The sequence below is a fragment of the Sceloporus undulatus genome, chromosome 4, assembly GCF_019175285.1.
Source record: "Sceloporus undulatus isolate JIND9_A2432 ecotype Alabama chromosome 4, SceUnd_v1.1, whole genome shotgun sequence".
Classification (NCBI taxonomy): domain Eukaryota; kingdom Metazoa; phylum Chordata; class Lepidosauria; order Squamata; family Phrynosomatidae; genus Sceloporus; species Sceloporus undulatus.
The window spans coordinates 194,221,523-194,239,654 of NC_056525.1; the positions used below are offsets into that span (position 1 = coordinate 194,221,523).

General features: G+C 41.6%; 2 protein-coding genes across 11 annotated transcripts in view; both read left to right on the forward strand.

The window, feature by feature from the left end:
• SPIDR (scaffold protein involved in DNA repair) overlaps positions 1 to 18,132 on the forward strand; it is a 1,328,422-nt gene that overhangs the window by 235,058 nt on the left and 1,075,232 nt on the right. The window lies entirely within an intron of this gene.
• ASXL3 (ASXL transcriptional regulator 3) overlaps positions 1 to 18,132 on the forward strand; it is a 166,835-nt gene that overhangs the window by 118,229 nt on the left and 30,474 nt on the right. For 8 of the 10 annotated variants that reach the window (XM_042463164.1, XM_042463162.1, XM_042463160.1 and 5 more), the window contains 3 exons: positions 10,868 to 10,985; positions 11,933 to 12,052; positions 16,458 to 16,621. In XM_042463164.1, the coding sequence (XP_042319098.1) occupies positions 10,868 to 10,985; positions 11,933 to 12,052; positions 16,458 to 16,621 (402 nt within the window). Of the gene's footprint in view, positions 1 to 9,369; positions 9,476 to 10,867; positions 10,986 to 11,932; positions 12,053 to 16,457; positions 16,622 to 18,132 lie in introns of those variants that run through there. The other 2 variants (XM_042463170.1, XM_042463166.1) reach the window with 2 other exon arrangements.

The following is an 18,132-nucleotide window of genomic DNA, read 5'->3' on the forward strand; positions in this document are numbered from 1 at the left end:
TCAATGGCCTGGAGATGCTGGCCATGGAAAAAGCCTTGAGAGCCTTTGAGACAAACCTAACCAACAAGGTAGTACTTCTGCTGATGGACAACACCACTGTCATGTACTACCTCAACAAGCAAGGGGGAACCAAGTCACAGACCTTGCTGGAGATCACGCTTTGCATCTGGAACTGGTGCATTCCGAGAGGGATTCTGCTCCAAGCAATTCACTTGCCCAGAGAGGAGAACGACTTTGCCGACCACCTCAGCAGATCTTCTTCAATCTGCCATGAGGGGAGGTTCCATCCCGAGATGGTCAACGACCTCTTCAGTTGGTGGGGAACTCCTCAGATCAACCTCTTCGTGACTGCTCTCAACAGCCACTATCCCCAGTTCTGTTCCCGAACACGCAACAAGAACTCCATCGGAGACGCGTTTGCCTTCATTTGGTCAGGAGAGATGCTGTACGCCTTCCCTCCATTCCCATTGATAACCAAGAGTGGTGTCCAAGATGACAAGAGACTGCTCAGATGCCATCCTGATCACACCCTGGTGGCCAAGACAGCCGTGGTTTCCATCCCTGCTCCACCTCTCCAGGAGACAGTTTCTCTGCCTCGAGTTCTGTCCGGACCTTTTCACTCTTCAGGATGGGAGAGTTTGACATCCGGACGTTATCAACCTACCGATGGTGGCATAGAGGCTTCGGCCTTAGACTCGTTACCTCCCTTTGTACGGATGGTGATCTTGGCTGCCCAGAAATCATCCACTAAAAAGTGCTTCCAAATGCAAGATGTTCCTGGATTTCCTCTCTGTAAGAGGCCTTGCTCCATCCCAAGTGACGACACCGGTTGTTTTGGAATTCTTGATGGCACTTTTGGAGACGGGGCTGTGCCTCACCTTTCTTTAAGTGCTACCTTTCTGCCATTTGTTCCCAGTTTCAGTTTGATGGCAGACCTTCTTTTTTCAGGGACCCTCTGGTGAAGAGTTTCCTGAAAGGTTGTAACAACCTCCATCCCCGGGTCTTGGTACTGACGCCTGCTTGGAGTTTGGACGACGTGTCATCTGCCTTCCAATCCAAGCCTTTTGAACCGATGGCCACTTCGGACTTGAGACTTTTGACTTGGAGGACAACCTTCCTTGTGGCCATCACCTCTGTCCGCCGTGTGGGTGAACTCTGTGCCTTGCGGAGGGATAAGCCTTTCCTTAGATTCCATAAGGATAAGGTTGTCCTCCATAGCGACATTACCTTTTTGCCTAATGTAGTGTCTGCCTTCCATATGTGTCAAGACATTGTTCTACCAACCCTGGCTTCGAACCCAACCACTTATGCCAAATGCAGTTTGTACACCTTGGATGTTCAGAGGGCTTTGGCCTTCTATTTGGACAGAACTGCGGGTTCGAGCCATTCCGAGAGACTTTTCCAATGCTACTCGGAACCGAAAATGTGACTGCCTTTTTTGACTGAGGTCCCCTTGGAGGGTATCTATAAACCTGCTGTTTCCAACTTTGATCAAAGCGACGTACAGATTTAGATAAAAAATACATCAAGATAAAACAATTAAAACAGCATTTAAAAACAATCACAATAACAACAATAGGGTCAGCTGAGTGGGGGGGGGGGAATCCATAACATTGCAAGGTCATCGACAGAGGGGGTAAAACATAAAATGACATCTCATGGGGGGAAGGCTTGGGAGAAGATAAAGGTGTTAAGATTCTTCTTAAAGAGATCTAAAGATGTGGTGGAGTGGAGCTCGTCTGGGAGATTATTCCATATTCTAGGGGCCGAGATAGAAAAGGCCTGTTGCGAGGTCCTCACATAACGTGCCATTGGGACCTCCAGCAAGTTCTTCCCTGCCAACCTGAGTGTGCGGGGCGGATTATATGGGGATAGGCAATCGTCCAAGTACCCTGGGCCCAAGCCATTTAGGGCTTTATAGGTCATTACCAGCACCTTGTATTGCGCCCGGAAGCAAATTGGCAGCCAATGGAGATCTTTCAAGATAGGTGTTATGTGGTCTGACCTGGAACACCCAGCGAACAGTCTCGCTGCCATATTTTGCACTAACTGTAGCTTCCGGGTTTGGTACAAGGGTTGCCCCATGTAGAGCGCATTGCAGAAATCCAATCGAGAGGTTACCAGAGCATGTACTACAGTTTCAAGGTCCCTCCAGTCCAGGTAGGGGCGTAGCTGGTGTATCAGCCAAAGCTGATAACAAGCGCTCCTGACCACCGCATCCACCTGAGATCACAGCTGGAGCGACGAGTCCAGGAGCACTCCCAAGCTGCAAACTGAGTCCTTCAAGGGGAGCGTGACCCCGTTCAGGACAGGATGGCAAATCTCACCACCCGGACCCGGGGAACCTATCACCAGTACTTCCGTTTTCTCTGGATTCAAACTGAGTTTGTTTTCCCTCATCCAGCCCATTACCAACTCCAAACAGGCATTTAGAGGCAAGATGCCATCCCTAGTCACTGCATCAGTCGGAGTCACAGAGAAACAAATTTGGGTGTCATCAGTGTACTGATAACACTGCGCCCCGTATCTCTGGATGATCTCTCCCAGCGGTTTCATGTAAATGTTAAATAGCGTGGGCGACAGAATAGCTCCTTGAGGGACACCAGATGTCAGTTCCCTCTTATCGGAGCAGACGTCCCCCAGTTTCACCATCTGGAATCTACCCGAGAGGTAGGAACGGAACCACTGGAGCGCAGTGCTCCTGATACCTAACTCCCTCAGGCGTTCCAGAAGGATACCATGGTCAATGGTATCGAAAGCCACTGAGATATCCAAAAGCACTAACAGGGACACACTTCCCCTGTCCATGCCCAGACGGAGATCATCGACTAAGGCGACCATGGCAGTCTCAACTCCATAGCCCGCCCGGAAGCCGGTTTGAAATGGGTCTAGAAAATCCGTTTCATCCAAGATTGATTTAAGCTGGAAAGTGACATCTCTCTCAATCACCTTCCCCAAGAAAGGCCGCAGCGATACAGGGTGATAGTTCTTATAAATCAGGGGGTCTAAGGAGGGTTTTTTTAGCAGGGGTTTCACAACTGCTAATTTCAGTTTAGATGGAAATTGTCCCTCTCTTAGAGATGTGTTAATTATGCGGTGCAACATAGTTAGCACCGCATCCCCCTCCCCTGAGCTGCCAGCCATGAGGGACAGGGATCAAGAGAGCATGTCGTCTTCCTAACACTTTGAAGGATCTTGTCCACTTCCTCGGTACTAACAAACTCAAAGTGATCCAGTTTAACAGGGTCCACGGAATCTCTGGACACCTCTCTAATAGATTCTGAAGAAATACTGGTGTCGATCTCAGCCCTTATCCGAGAGATTTTGTCCACAAAGAAGTTGTTAAATTTGTCACAGCAGGCTTTAGATGGCTCTAGAATAGAGTTCAGGGATGGGTGCAGCTGTGTAAGCTCCCTCACTACCCTGAACAGCTCTGACGGACCCGACTCTGTGGACGCAATACGTGCAGCATAGAAAGAATATTTAGCTGCACTTATTGCCACTCCGTAGGCCTTCAAAAGGGACTCTAGGAGTGCCTTGTCGGCTAAGTGCTGGTGTCTTCGCCAGTTGCGCTCTAGTCGTTGTACAGCCCGCTTCCTTTCCCTGAGGTCTTCCGTATACCAGGGTTGTTTTTTGGAAGCAGGCCGGAAAGGACGCTTGGGAGCGATGCTGTGTATAGCCCTGGAGAGATCAGTGTCCCAGATGTTTGTCAGGGCATCAACAGAATTGCCGTCAGTTCCAGCCATATACCCCTCTAGGGCTTCTTGGAACCTTTTGGGTTCCATCAACTTTCGAGGGTGGACCATCCTAATTGGTCCTCCACCCCCAGGAGGGCTTAAGGTAGAAGCCTTGATTCGCGCCTCAACCAGGAAATGGTCATGACAGGGCAGAGATATTGGAGATCTCTGCCCATGGAGTGTCCATGTCCATACTAAAGATGACATCGAGGGTATTACCAGCACAATGCGTGGGCCCTGAAACCAATTGAGACAGGCCCATGGCAGTCATGGTGGTCATGAACTCCCGAGCCGCACCTGTTGGCTTTTGACCGGCCTCAAAAGGGATGTTGAGGTCCCCCAGGACAAGAAGCCTTGGGGACTCCAACACCAGTTCCGAGACCAGCTGTGTCAGCTCGGCCAGGGAGTCTGTTAGTGCACGGGGTGGCCGGTAGACCAACAGAATCCCCAGACTGTCTCTGGCCTTCAGGGTTAGGTAAATACACTCAATGTGATCCATTTTCTGGACAGGGTTCCTGGTTAAGGAAAGGGTGTTCTTATAGATCAAGGCAACACCACCACCCCCGCCCACCTAACCTGGTCTGGTCCTTGACTGAGTACCCAGCTGGGAGGGCCTGTGCCCACACTGCCTCACCCTCAGGCCCAAGCCAGGTCTCAGTAAAGCACGCCAGGTCACAGTTTTTATCCTACAATAAATCGTAAATTATGTGGGTCTTGTTTTTTTACAGACCTGGCGTTGCACAGGAGCAGAAACAGGGTTTGTGGTACAACTGGACTGACCCTCAGATCTCTTTGGTTAGGAGAGTGGATGGAAGGAGAGACAGATATTACACATCGATCTCGCCTTCCTTTCCGTTGTAACTCCACTCTCCTACCGCCATACCTCCCCTTGCCCCGCACTACCTCAATAGGAGCTCCCATTACGTTGACATAAGCATCCACCACATCATCAAGCAGCCCACATCCCATATCCACCCCCATACCCGTCAAAGACAGCAACATCCCAAAACAAAGGGAGACAAAGAAAAACGTCATTCCCTTGTTGATCGTATCAGCTAACCCAACCACAGCCCCCTGCTCTTAGCACTGAGATGGTACGGGCATGATGACAGTTTTAAAGGGCTGCCACTCCCACCAGCTTCCCTCCCCCTGGCAAGCGCCACGCGGGCGCGGGGCCAAGTTCTTCTAGGGCCCTGGAGGTCCTCATGCACAGGTGTCTTCCCAGGGGCCGGCGGGCCGGCTTTTAAAGGGTTGCCACTCCCACCGGCTTCCCTTCCCCCCGGCAGTGTCGCATGGGTGCGGGGCAAGAGTTCTTGTAGGGCCCTGGAGGTCCTCAGGCGCAGGCGTCTTCCCAGGGGCCAGCGGGCTGGCTTTTAAAGGGTTGCCGCTCCCACCGGCTTCCCTTCCCCCCGGCAGCGCTGCGTGGGGCCAAAGTTCTTGTAGGGCCCTGGAGATCCTCAGGCGCAGGCTTCTTCCCAGGGGCCGGCAGGCTGGCTTTTAAAGGGTTGCCGCTCCCACCGGCTTCCCTTCCCCCGGCAGTGCCACGTGGGCGCGGGACCAAAGTTCTTGTAGGGCCCTGGAGGTCCTCAGGTGCAGGCTGCTGCTTGGCTGGCTCAGCTCCTCTGCCTAGCTGGCTGGTCTTCTTGAGGGCTGGGGGAGTGGCTTTAGTAGCTCACCACTCCTGGCCACGCCCTCTGGCTGCTGCCCCGCCTCTGCTGCCTTCCTTTGGCCCCTGGTGGAGTTGGGGAAAAGAAAGGCTGCTGCTTTTTGCATTCCTCCCTGATGATGTCCCTGTCTTCAGTTCAGACTTCATCTGACTCTATGATCAGTTATATTACTTATACATTTTACTGGGATGTTGTTCAGGTTGTATTTCATCATGATGGTTCATTTAGTGTTTTTCTTTAATCTAACTTTTAGTATGAGTCATTCATGATTTTTGACACAATCTGTTCCTGGTCTTGTTTTGGCAGAGAGAATGGAGGTTCTTTGTTTCCAATTATGTAATCTATTTGATTGCTATACAGTGGTACCCCGGGATACGAAATACCCAGGTTACGAAATTTCCGGGATACGAAAAAATCCCATTGGAAATAATTGTTCCGGGTTACGAATGTTTTTCGGGTTACGAAAAAATTTTTTGGTGCTTTTCGGCGCTTTTTCGCACGAAACGCGGCTTTTCCCCATTAGCGCCTATGGCAATTCGGCTTACGAAGGCTTTTCGGGTTACGAAAGCGGCCGCGGAACGAATTAATTTCGTAACCCGAGGGAGCAGTGTATTGGCCATCAAGTGATAACTATATATACAGTCACTTTTGGGGTTGTTCGAATAATGTGACTGACTGACTGAATTCTGTGAGGCCAACAGTTTGTTAATTCCAAACACATTATTCAAACAACCCCAAACTCCTGCTTCATTTCCTGATCCTTGGTCAAGTTTTCCTACAATCTTTGATTCTACTTTGTGTCCTATTTTTGCATTCCAATGACCTATTATTAATAAGAAGTCTTGTTTTGGTGTATGGTCAATTTCCACCTAGATTGGATCATAGAATTTTTCATTTCTTTTTCTTCTGTCTCCGTAGTTGGAGCATAAGCTTGGATTACAACTATGTTGGTGGGTTTTCCCTGAAGTCTTATTGACATGATTTCCTCAGACTTGGCATTATATCCTTTGACTGATTTTGCTACATCTCTCCTCACTATAAATGCCCATTTCTTATTGGAGTTTCATTTCCTGAATAAAAACACTGTGAAATTATCTGAGTCAAAATGTCCCATTCCTGTCCACTTTAGCTCTCTCACCTCAAGTACTGCAATGTTTATATGTTCCATTTCTTGTTTGCCATGACCCAGTCCAGACGGATGGGAAAGGACACCCTCATCATGTACGAGGGGTGGCGCTTCTAGATGCCCCACGCCCCTCGCCCGTGACGAGGGCGTCAAAATGGCGCTGCCATTATGACGTGCCAGACGCATAGCATCCGCATGTTGCGGCACCATTAAGACATTGCGAGTGCGCCATTGGTGCACTGTGACGTTGTAATGGTGTCACAAGGAGAACCTGTTTTTTGTGGGTTCTTTTTGGTCTGTGAGGAAGTCCCACAGTCTGGAGGCTGCAGCTTCTCCGTGAACCAAAACTAGGTGCTGGGAGACCATCCTTTTTGGATGGTCTGTCCTGCACCCATGTCTAGTTTTTCCTGATTCATGCTTCTTACATTCCATGTTCCCATAATACATGTTGTGAAGCTTTGGACATTTCCTTTACCTCTGAGCAGGTCAGTAGATGAACATCCTTTCAGCTTGAGTTCAGTTGTGTCATTAGCCACAGTGCTACTTGTAGTTGTCCTCTGTTGTAGCCCAGCAACGTTTTTGGATTGTCTCATTATACGATTGTCATGGTAAAAGATCCTCAAAGAGAGGTTTACTGTTCCTCCCTCTACTAACAAGCATTAGCTAGGGTACTGCTGAAGCCTTCTCTGAGACATCAACCGCCTGTGTCACCCCCACACACACCCCACCACGGCTATCCAGGAGCTATTTGGCACATTTAGTCTTGACTCCTCAGCAAAAGCCTATCTAACATGGGAGACTGTACCAGTAGCACTGCTGCCATCAGCATAGGCTCTTGTCTCACAGGATCACACAGTCCTACCACCACAGAATAGTAGTGCCATTAATGAGAAAATAGTCAATACATACTTTATTCGCTTTTATTTTATTTTTACTTTTTCATATTTGCATTTATTTATTTATTTTGTACACATACTGTATGTATTGCAAAATCATCAATACGTAATTTAAATTACACCATTTAAAAATAATATGGGTAGGTGTGCTAAAAGAGACTGTCTTTACTGCTTTTTTAAACTCTGAAAATATATCCAGCTGATGAATCTCCTCCAGCAGATCATTCCACAATCTTGGGGCAGTCAAAGAAAATGTCCTCTGGGTAACAGTTGTCAGCCTAGTTTTGGTTAACTTAGGTAAATGTGCCCCAGAAAATCGGCATGCTTTGTAGTGCTGTTAGATTCCCCTTTTTTCTTCTCTCTCTCTATCCCTTTTCTCCTTTTCACAAGCAATGAAGGCTCCTAGCTTTTCAAGAAGATGGCAGATTTACCTGTATCGCACTAGGTGTAAAAATACACATTAGATTTGAATGTTGTATATGTCTAATGTACACATATAAATGAACTTAATCTAATTTTATAGACTGCCTCACATACAAATTTTTCACAATCATGGCATTGTAAGTAAAACCTTGTCTTGAGAAGCATTCAACTCCTTTTCCTGGTTGTGTTCTCACTGGTAATAATAATTTTAATGGATTTTTAAATTGTTTTAAATATTTTATCACTATTCTATTATTTTTAGCAATTGGGTTTGTTTAATCTATTTTGCTTTTATTATACATTACTTTGGGGGGTTTTAAAAATTAAATTTGGTGTATTTCTTCTTTTTTTTAAATAGTTGTTTTGTTTTGTTTTAACTGAAAGCAAGAGAATAAGTCCTTTTAGGTTGTTGTTGTCAAGGGACACAAGTGCCAAAATAGCATGATCAGCCTGAGAACAGACCCTTTGCCTGCTTCTCTGCTAGAGGCATCAGAATGTCTTAAGCTAGCTGTACATGCTCCCTGTCAATAATGCTTTTTAGAAGACCTTGAAAAAGCCATTTTTAGGGACTACAGCCATGCAGAATGGGAGATTCTGAGAACAGTAGGTCTGGTTTCTAGCACAGACCGCACTGGTAGTGTGTCATCACATCCTGTTTGTGGTATGGATTTAATTCTTCACTGATTTTCTTCTTGAAGGAGGTAATGAGTAATTTTGTCTACTTACTTCGCACTGCAAGAAAGTCTTTGAAAACTGCATGATTTTTGAAGACTGCAATTTAGGACTTATTCTGTGCAAATTTCAAATGTTTCTGTTCTGTACAGAAAACATTTTCTGTATGAAAATAGCATTTTCTGCACAGAAGATTATATACATTATTTTCTGCACCAAAATTTCTGTTCCTTCTACAGAACATGTTTTCTACAGAAAGCAACCATTTGGAAATTTTGTGTAGAAATAAGTTCCAAATTTCAGAAATTCTTGGTAGTGCAGGATTTTCTCATTAGGGTTTCTCAATACTTGAGAAACATATTTTGGTCCATTTTCCAAGTGTTTCAAATATTCTTTCCACCACTAATTTGCAGGCAGTACAAGGAGAGGAAGGGGTTAAGACACACATATAGGACCTGGCACTGAAGGGCACATTTTTGTGTAGGCACTGTAGACATATAACTTCTTCCCTTGGTCAGATATAGAGAAAAAACTTAAAATTTCAGTTTGCTTCTAAGGATTGCAGATATTTTGCATTTCAGGGTGAAACCAGAGTGGTTTATCTTCTAGCAATAGGAACCACAGGCAACTAAAGCTGACAGCACTCAGCTGAAATCAATGTCAATATGTCTTTTAAACCAAGATCTGCCACAATACTGATGGGATTTGAACATTCATATTTGAAACTGCTTCTCTGTGTTATGTCAGTGTAACAGGAATGTATTGTAGTTCAGCTTCCCAAGGTGATGAAAAAGAAGTATTAAAGGTAGCCTTTCCATCTGCTAATGAATGGTAGTGTTTGTTCATTTTTGTTCATTTTTATATTATCTTGCAGTTAAGAGAAGCTGAGAAGACAAGAGAAGTTTTAATAAACTTTAAAAGATATCTCCATTGGTGTTTTGACAAAGTACAAATGTATGTAAATTGAGTTGATTAAAAGCAATTATTAGTTTTAAAAAATTTAGTTGGTTGACAGCCATTTTGTAAACCCTCCTTTCCATGTACATACGTACTCTGTAATGAAATAGCCATAAAATAATTTGACTATGCTTTTTGTTGTGAGTGTGTGTTTTTAAATGTGGCTGAATTTGTGGCATCAAGCATTGTTATGTAAAGGAATTGAAATTAATTGCTTTCAATTCTTTTGGCTTTCAAAGTGTTATGCAAAGCAATGTCTTCTAAATAGACTACAGCTGTATTACAATTACAGCATTAACCTCACAAATCATTAGTCATTTGTGATGACAAGAAGACAGAGGATAATATTTCATAGTAGGAATTATCTCCCTTAGTGATATGGAGTTGTTCGTGTGTGTGTGTATGTGTGCGTGCACACACATACACGAATCAAAGATGAGAGGATAAAATGAAGATTACAGGCGAGTACTTGATAATCAGCAATGAGCTGATGTGTTGTGACTTGTTCAGCTTGCATATTTTTGCTTATAAATTCTTTAACCAGCAAATTCTCACATTAATATGTTTCCTGACCTTCCAGTCTGGGCTCATTTACTGTCTAAAATATCCTGGCAGCTATTCAGTTTTCTGTTCGTATTTTGTATTGCATTATCATCCCCGTAGCAGATCCAGTTATAAAACAGACACAATCCCCCCTCCCATTTGTAGATATTTATTCTTGTATCATTTCCCCGCAGATTTTCCAGAATACCATCATATTCATGTTCTGAAGGTTAATGCCCAAAGTCAAGCAGACAGAAGCCAAGTGCTGCAAGGTTTTCCAAGATTAGGACCGATTCCCTTCACAGAAATAAATGATTCCTGCCATGTGCAGTGATTTTGTGCAGCACTACTCACGGCTGAGTGAGTGCATCAATACTGTAGCCCTTACATGCTGTACATACTGATGACACTGTGTTAACTTGATTGACTGAGCAGTATACGGGAGAAGATGCACCTGCAAGAGATGTACAGAGACACATTTTAGCCTGGGTTTAAAAATATTTCTTTTACTTGGAAGTATTAGTATCAAATTCCATGGGTTCCCATGTATCTGCTGCTAAGGTAGAACATACAGTAATGAGTGCTTCTTTGTTGTCAAAATTGTTTTAGGTAATTGTTTTAAAGGTGCATTTCCCTTATCCCTGTATATATGTGTGTGTTGTTGTTGCTGTTGTAGTTATGTGTGTAGAAAATGTTTAAGTTAAACGGCATGAAAAGAAGGTAATATGAAGCCTGGAAAACTTGTAGGTGGATAACAATATTTATTTTATGGATCAATTGGATTGTTGTTGAATGTCTCATGTAAGCAGCATTTTGTGTTATATTTTTCTATTTTGTTCTTTGTAGGCTTTGAGACAGCAGCAGAAAAGAAGAAATGGAGTCTCAATGATGGTAAACAAGACTGTTCCTCGTGTTGTTTTGACACCATTAAAGGTGTCTGATGAGCAGTCGGATTCACCTTCAGGTAAATAGCTAAAAGACAATCTGCAACTAGAGTTTCTAGTCAAAAAGCAATCCTTGTGGGTGAAGCTATAATGTAAAAAAATAGGGTGGGTGAAATTAATGCTGCTGTTTCTGTATACTGGAGTTTTATTCTTATTCCTTGAACAATGTTATAAATTAAAAGGAAAGGGAATTTAATTCTGTTTTTGTAAGATGAAGAATAAAGGAAAGAGGTGTTGTGTTCTGTTTTTTGTAAAGTCAACATTACTAGTTCTGTTATAAAGGAATGCAAAATAGCACTTTGAATGCTGATTCCTAATGGGACAACTAGAGACTGACATGCAATCCCATCAGGGGGCAAAATAAATCACCATCACAGCTCCTCTGGGAGTATGAATGTCTCTCTTGGTTGTGTCTTGCAATAATAGTTGTCCTTTTAATACGATTTTGTGTTCTGGTTCCATGCTAATCACCACAGTGCAACCCTAACCTTTAGTTGTGGCTGTTAAATGCTTCACTGTGGATAGATTGTACTGAGATCTGGGTCACTTTTTATTGTAGATTTTTCCTCTCCAAACGTGGGAGAAAATTAACTTTACAAAGGGAGGACATTCCCTTCTTTCTTTTATTTCTTTATCCCTATAGAATGGAAACCTGATTGTTTTTTTAAAGATGTCCTTCAGCTATCACAGAAGAGGATTATTTATATTGGATTAGCAAACATCTTTATTGACTGCTACATTCAAGAAACTTGTTTTCACCACTTAATGGATTTATGAGCCTTTGCATCATTGCGGCCAGTGACAGGGAATCAAATTGTCAAGCAGAAAGCATTACCTTTAAATAGAGTAGCTGATGAAGATGTCACTCTCAGTTTATAAACAAAACTAAAAAAAAACCCTACCTTTTGCTTTTGTTTTATTTTTCCCAAGTGGGGAAGCACTTCAGTATAATGTTTGTTTTTTAAAGGGTCTGAATCTAAAAATGGTGAAGCAGACAGTTCTGATAAAGAAATGAAACATGGGCAAAAGTCTCCAACTGGAAAACAAATGAGCCAGCACTTAAAGAGATTAAAAAAATCTGGTTTAGGTGAGTAGGTTTCTAAAATGTCCTCTTTTTTGTCAGTTATTTTAGATTATAGAATATATACATATTTTACTCTTGCTATAGAAAGTTTTTATATTGTCTCTCTGATGTTTTTGGATATTTTAAGTGCTTAAGTGCCTTCCTTGGCTGTTTCCTTTGTCCCTCTGAACTCTGCAGGGGTGCCCTCTTATTGGGACCTTTCCCCCAGCATGCTTTTCTGCTGTTGACCTTTTCAATCTGACAGACCCATGCTATCTTAAATTGGCCATTTTGCAGCCAACTGTTTCTTGCTTCATCTTCTTCTAAGAGAGACATATTCTTGCTTCCTATTATATTTCTACTCATTCCTGAATGGAATAGCATAATGTTGCATATTTCTCTTAGTGAAACACTTATATTGCCTCTCCTTTCTTGTTACGAGTTTTAAAACATTTTTTTCCAGAACAAATATATTACTTTCCTGTTGTTAGACGTCTAAGCACTATGTTGGATTTTTTTTTTACCTTGTTGCTGATTTATATGCAACTAGTTATCTTGGGTGACAACATGTCTAAATAAGTCATGTGACAGAACAAACATTTCTTGCTTTGTGAAGGAGAGGTTCTCTGCTCCCTTAAGAAATATAATACTTCCAACTAAATGTTGGCAGTATTTTTTTACTTTTTATTGTTTTCAACTGCATTGCATCCTTCCAGCTGTCTAGTATCTGATCTTTTCAAAACTGATATCCATATAACTATTTTTTAACCTCCTTAGAGCAATGGGCACATTTAGATGTCCATTGAATACTTTACCTTGTTTGTAGCAATCTAACAGAATGGTCGTATCAGATAAGTGAAAAATGAACTCACAACAAGATTATTTATTCTTTTTTTAAAATCTGTTTGTGACATCTTCTTTTTTGTAAGTTGCTTCTGAATTATGCACCAAACAAACACCTCTGTTTCCTAAAGAATGTATGTTTTGCCTGATAATTAAACCTGGTTTAATTGTCAAGTACATCATCAAGTACAATTCTTTAAAGTACCAAATGTTCTTTTAGTTCATTTGGATAAAATTCAGTCATTAAGTTTCTGCAGCAAAGGTTTTTAATAGCCCATAATCAATATTTGGAGTGTGGTTGATTCACTGAACTCAAGTGGCATTGCTTTGACCTGAGAATATTAACAAGGGGCTATAAATGAATGGGGGTGGAAAACCTTTTCTGTAACAGTGATTGTGATGCTTTGTTACATCAAATATTTCCAAGAGTTTTTTCTGGCCTATTTTCAATCTCCATCAAAGTCCATAATGAAGATTAGGTGGAAATGTGTTTAGTTTTAGTTATTACTGTGTCTTCCAACTGTATGACATATTAAGCTGTTGTTTTGGATGAAAAAGTAAGATATAATGTTATCTGAAAAGCTATGAGTGTTTTTCTGATGCAGAACTGGAAAAATTAAAGTGAATGGTTTTTTGTTTAATTGACAACATGTTCTATTAACTAGAAATATTACTATATGGGCCCTTGGGTCAATTCCTTAGCTCTCTTATATACAAGAAATAGCTCTTTTCTGTGTTGAAATGCTGAGAGGTCTTCAGTTTCAATGCAATTTAAGGGTAACAGTTAGTGAGTTCCTCTTTGGCTCTTGGGGACTTTCAGAAGTTTAACCTGGTGAGGTGACTGTGTGTGTGTGAGAGAGAGAGAGAGAGAGAGAGGACGGAAGGGGTGATAGATCTTTAGGACATATTAGAAATTAAATAAATAAATATGTTTTTTAAATGAATTAATCTGAACACCTGCAACAGCTGACCTTAGAATTCTTTCTCTGTTCTGAAAACCCAGGATTATGTTCTGCAGTTGTGTTTATTTTGTTCGTTTATTTTTCAATGCCTTTATTTATTACCTCTTGACCCACTTGGCCCCTGGGGTGATGCACAGTGGATAAAACATTTTAAAAACAGTAAATAAATCATTTAAAAAACAAAGGCAATTTAGCCACCTCTATAAAAGCAGGTGTAAAATCAGACAAATAGTTTAAAAGCAGTCAGAATTGGCATCCCTAATTTTAAGACTCTACTGAAAGCTGAGAAAGGATGGATCCAGCATGGCCTCTCTTGGGAGGGAGTTCCACAGAAAGGGTGCTGCTACAGAGAAAGTTCTGTCTAGTTTACCAACTAGCCTAGGCTCATGGGATTGGTGACATATGTAGCAGGTTTAATTCAACCATAAGGGGAAACCCCCAGCAGATTTAATACAACCATCCCCCCCCCCCGCGACAGTAAGAACCCTATAACCTCCAAATAGATCAAGGACTTTTAATTTATAAAGGTACCAAAAATATGTGTGTGTGCGCAATAATAAAAACTATTTATAAATCCTCAAAGTGACCAATTGTAAGTGTTTCAAAAGAAACATACAGCACACAATAAAAAATTAGAACAAGAAATTCCAAAATAAGTGAATATACTGGTGTACTACTTGTTATAATTTTCTCTTGTATGCTACATGTTTCTTTGAAACACCTACAATTGGTCAATTTGAGGTTTTATTAAGTTTTTTATTCTTGCACGCACGCACACAAATACCCCCCCACCCGCGTATAAAAACACTTCCCTTGATCTATTTGGAGGTTATAGTGTTCTGATATGTAGCAGGCCCCCCACTAATGGTTTGATTTCAGGCAGGCTCATGTAGGAGGGGATCAAGACTAGTATGGCTTGGAAACAAATTGGAAGCCAGTACAGTTCTTGTAAGTCTGCACACTGTTGTTGAATGGAAGGTCACATGCAACTGATCCTCCCTCTCCTCTCTGCTCCTGCAAAATATCTTTGGAGGGTTGGAGACCTTTCTGAACAGCTTGAATTATGTCACAAAGAAATGCAGGAAGAGAGAGGTTCAAAATCAAGTGGCAGGACTACTTGATCTGCCTCTGCTCAGTTTTGGCTGATTCCCTTACCTAGAGCCGCCATACCTAGTCCATGCTATCAGGATAGATTCCCACTTTTCAGGAACACGGGACTGCAGTAAAATGAAGGATTTTAGGGGCAAAAAGGGGCATCATCATGTTTGTTGACAACACCAAGTCATTTAGGATGATTAAAACAAAAAGTGAAATGCAAAGAGTATCCAAAGGATCTTTCCAAACTTGGGAAATGGGCATTAGAATGTTAAATGTCGCCCAACATAAACCAGTTTAAACTGATACATTTTAGGGTGTTTGTTTGTTTTTTTTAAAAAAAAACACCTCTGCATTGAATCTGATGGGATCTGAGCAGCCTTTAACTGACAAGTAGACACAACTTAAGTGCAATAGGAAAAGTCTGGATTCAGTGTTGAGGATCATTTCAAAAAGGAATCCGAAATAAAATTTCTATATCACATTTATCTTATACAAATCTGTGGTTTGTTCATCTTTGGAATACTGTCTATCCTATGTGTTGTCGCTATACCTCAAAGATATTACGGAACTGGAAAAGATGGGGGGAGAGGAATGCAATAAAAAGTTATGACTATAAACATGCAACCCAATGTACTGCAATGTGATATAGTATAAAAAGCTAATATTAGTTACCCACGTCATTAATATTTTAGACTGTCTTTCAGGCATTAAAAATATTTATTTATAGTTTTAAGGATATTTTTCTTTATGTTTTGCTAAAGGATAAAAATAGAGAGGATTTAAAATTTTACAGATTAATTCAGAAGCTTATAGTCTGAAACAGGTTGTAAAAAGAATGAAGAGAGAATGTGGAGGAAAGGTATATTTTTGAACTAGGCCATTGGCTTGAAAAGCATTCAAGCAACCAGAATTTTTTAAAGCATAATTTACTTGTTGTTTGCTTTTGACAAGTTTTGTTTAGCAACTGGCATTTGGACACTATAGTTCGACCAATCAATGATATTAGAAATTGACCCATAAGACTAGAAATTGACTCATTCCCTTTATTTTGACAGTTTTTTCTTTGAAATAAGATACAAAGTGTTTCTTTTCAATTAGAGTAAAAAGACAGATGTTGCATAAATATGAGAGGGAAAAAACTGTGAGATTAATCAAAGAAAGTGAGCTGATGTGGCATAGTGGTTTGAGTATTGGACTATGACTCGGGAGACCAGGGTTTGAATCCTCATTCAGCTATGGAAGCCAACTCGGTGATCTTGGGCAAGTCACACTCTCTCATCCTCAGAGGAGAGCAAGGCAACAATTCTCTGAACATATCTTGCCAAGAAATCACCATTATAGGGTCACCTTAGTGTCGCCATAAGTTGGAAACAACAAAGACACACAGCAACAACGATAAAACTCTTGAAAATCTTGCTGTACCACCTGAAATGAGGCTTCAAAGTGTTTTTTTTAAAAAAAAAACCATTCCTCACCATGTTTTTGTTGTAATATTAAAATTGTTTTTGTTTTGTTTTTTAATTCAGGACATTTGAAATGGACCAAAGCTGAGGATATTGACATAGAAACACCAGGATCTATTCTTGTGAATACTAATCTGAGGGCTTTAATAAACAAACACACATTTCTTTCCTTACCTCAGCATTTCCAGCAGTACCTCTTGCTTTTGCTTCCAGAAGTAGATAGACAGGTGAGTAAAAGCATACTATAATTGCTTCTGTAGTAATTCTTTTGTAATTGTTGCTTTTCTACAGCTTAAACAGATGCATATTGTACAGACTTACTGACACAAGTAAATTCCTATCTTATACCATGCATAACCAACTTATGGAATTCGTTGTCAGGAGAAATTGTGATGGGTGCTAGTAAAGGTAGCTTTTTAAAAGGATTAGACACACATTCCAGTAGGAAAAGTGCAACAAAAGCTGTTAGCCATAACAAAGGCTGAAATCTCCATCTGGCTCTGTTGCCTTATAGATGTTATAGCAGTGACACAGGAGTTGCTTTTTTAAACCGCCATCACTATTATAACATCTGTTTAATAATTGTGGAACCACTTTGCATTTTCTCTTGAAGCCCCCCCCCCCCCCCCCCACAGACCCTTTGCACTTGCTGTAAAAAAATTGAGCTGTGGAGCAGGAAACTATTTCAGAAAAGCAAGTTACCATGGGCTTGAGAAACCCATTTTATATTTCTTTGAATTTAAATCATATTATCTATTAGAGTATCAATATTTAACCAAACTTTCTATGTGTTACTTAACATTTTAAAAAGTTGTCATAACTAAGATCTCATTTATAAACAAATGGTTCTCTCTTAAAGTAGAAATGCAAATGGAAATGTACCTCCCATGAAAGGCAATCTTCAAATCATTTCTGCCTCCCACCTCTAGATGACCTGTCCTTACTGTGATCAAGCAGGTCCCAGCAGGATTATAGCTTGTTGGAAGTCCATGTAAACACCACCGCTTCATAGCAAATTTCCACCAGTCAACAAACAGTTCCATAAGTCATTGGAGCAAACAGAGATGCTCCCTTTGGACTGGCCACTATAGGATACAGGATGTCTATTCCTATAACAAAGGGATGAAGGTCACCAGATTGCTATCTTCACTTTTCAAGCAAAACCCAGGGGAAAAAAATAAGAATTTTAAATGTGCTCCCCCCAAAAGTCAAGGGGGGAAGAAAAATATACCCAGGATTTGGCACAAGAGAGGGATACAGTGGGAGAGGGATACAGTGTGGGGTATGGCTCTTCAAAGTCCATGGGGGCCCTAATGCAGTTCCTTATCCATCGAAAGTTCCCTGCCCCTGATCTAGAGAAAGATCACCTATATAGAGTAGATTCATTGTTTCCATCCTCAGTTTTGAGAAAACTACTAGAGTGGTAGCAAATCTGTTGCCCCACATAGAAGATATAATATTACTCCAGCTTTTCATAACAGTAACGGACACACTACAGTTCTTAAAAAGAGAATGGTATTGGTTAACAGGATGTGGGAGTCATTCAGCCCCACAGGTGATGTTTGGCTGGAAGTATCTGCATCTTCAGCCAGCAGAGCCAATGGTGAGGAAGATGAGGAGTTTCAGTCTTAATGGCATTTGGAGGAGCCTTGCCTTACATGTATGCAGAGCTATCAAATTCTATATTATGAGGCCACACTATCTGCACAGCATCATTACTGTGTCCTCCAGGAATCCA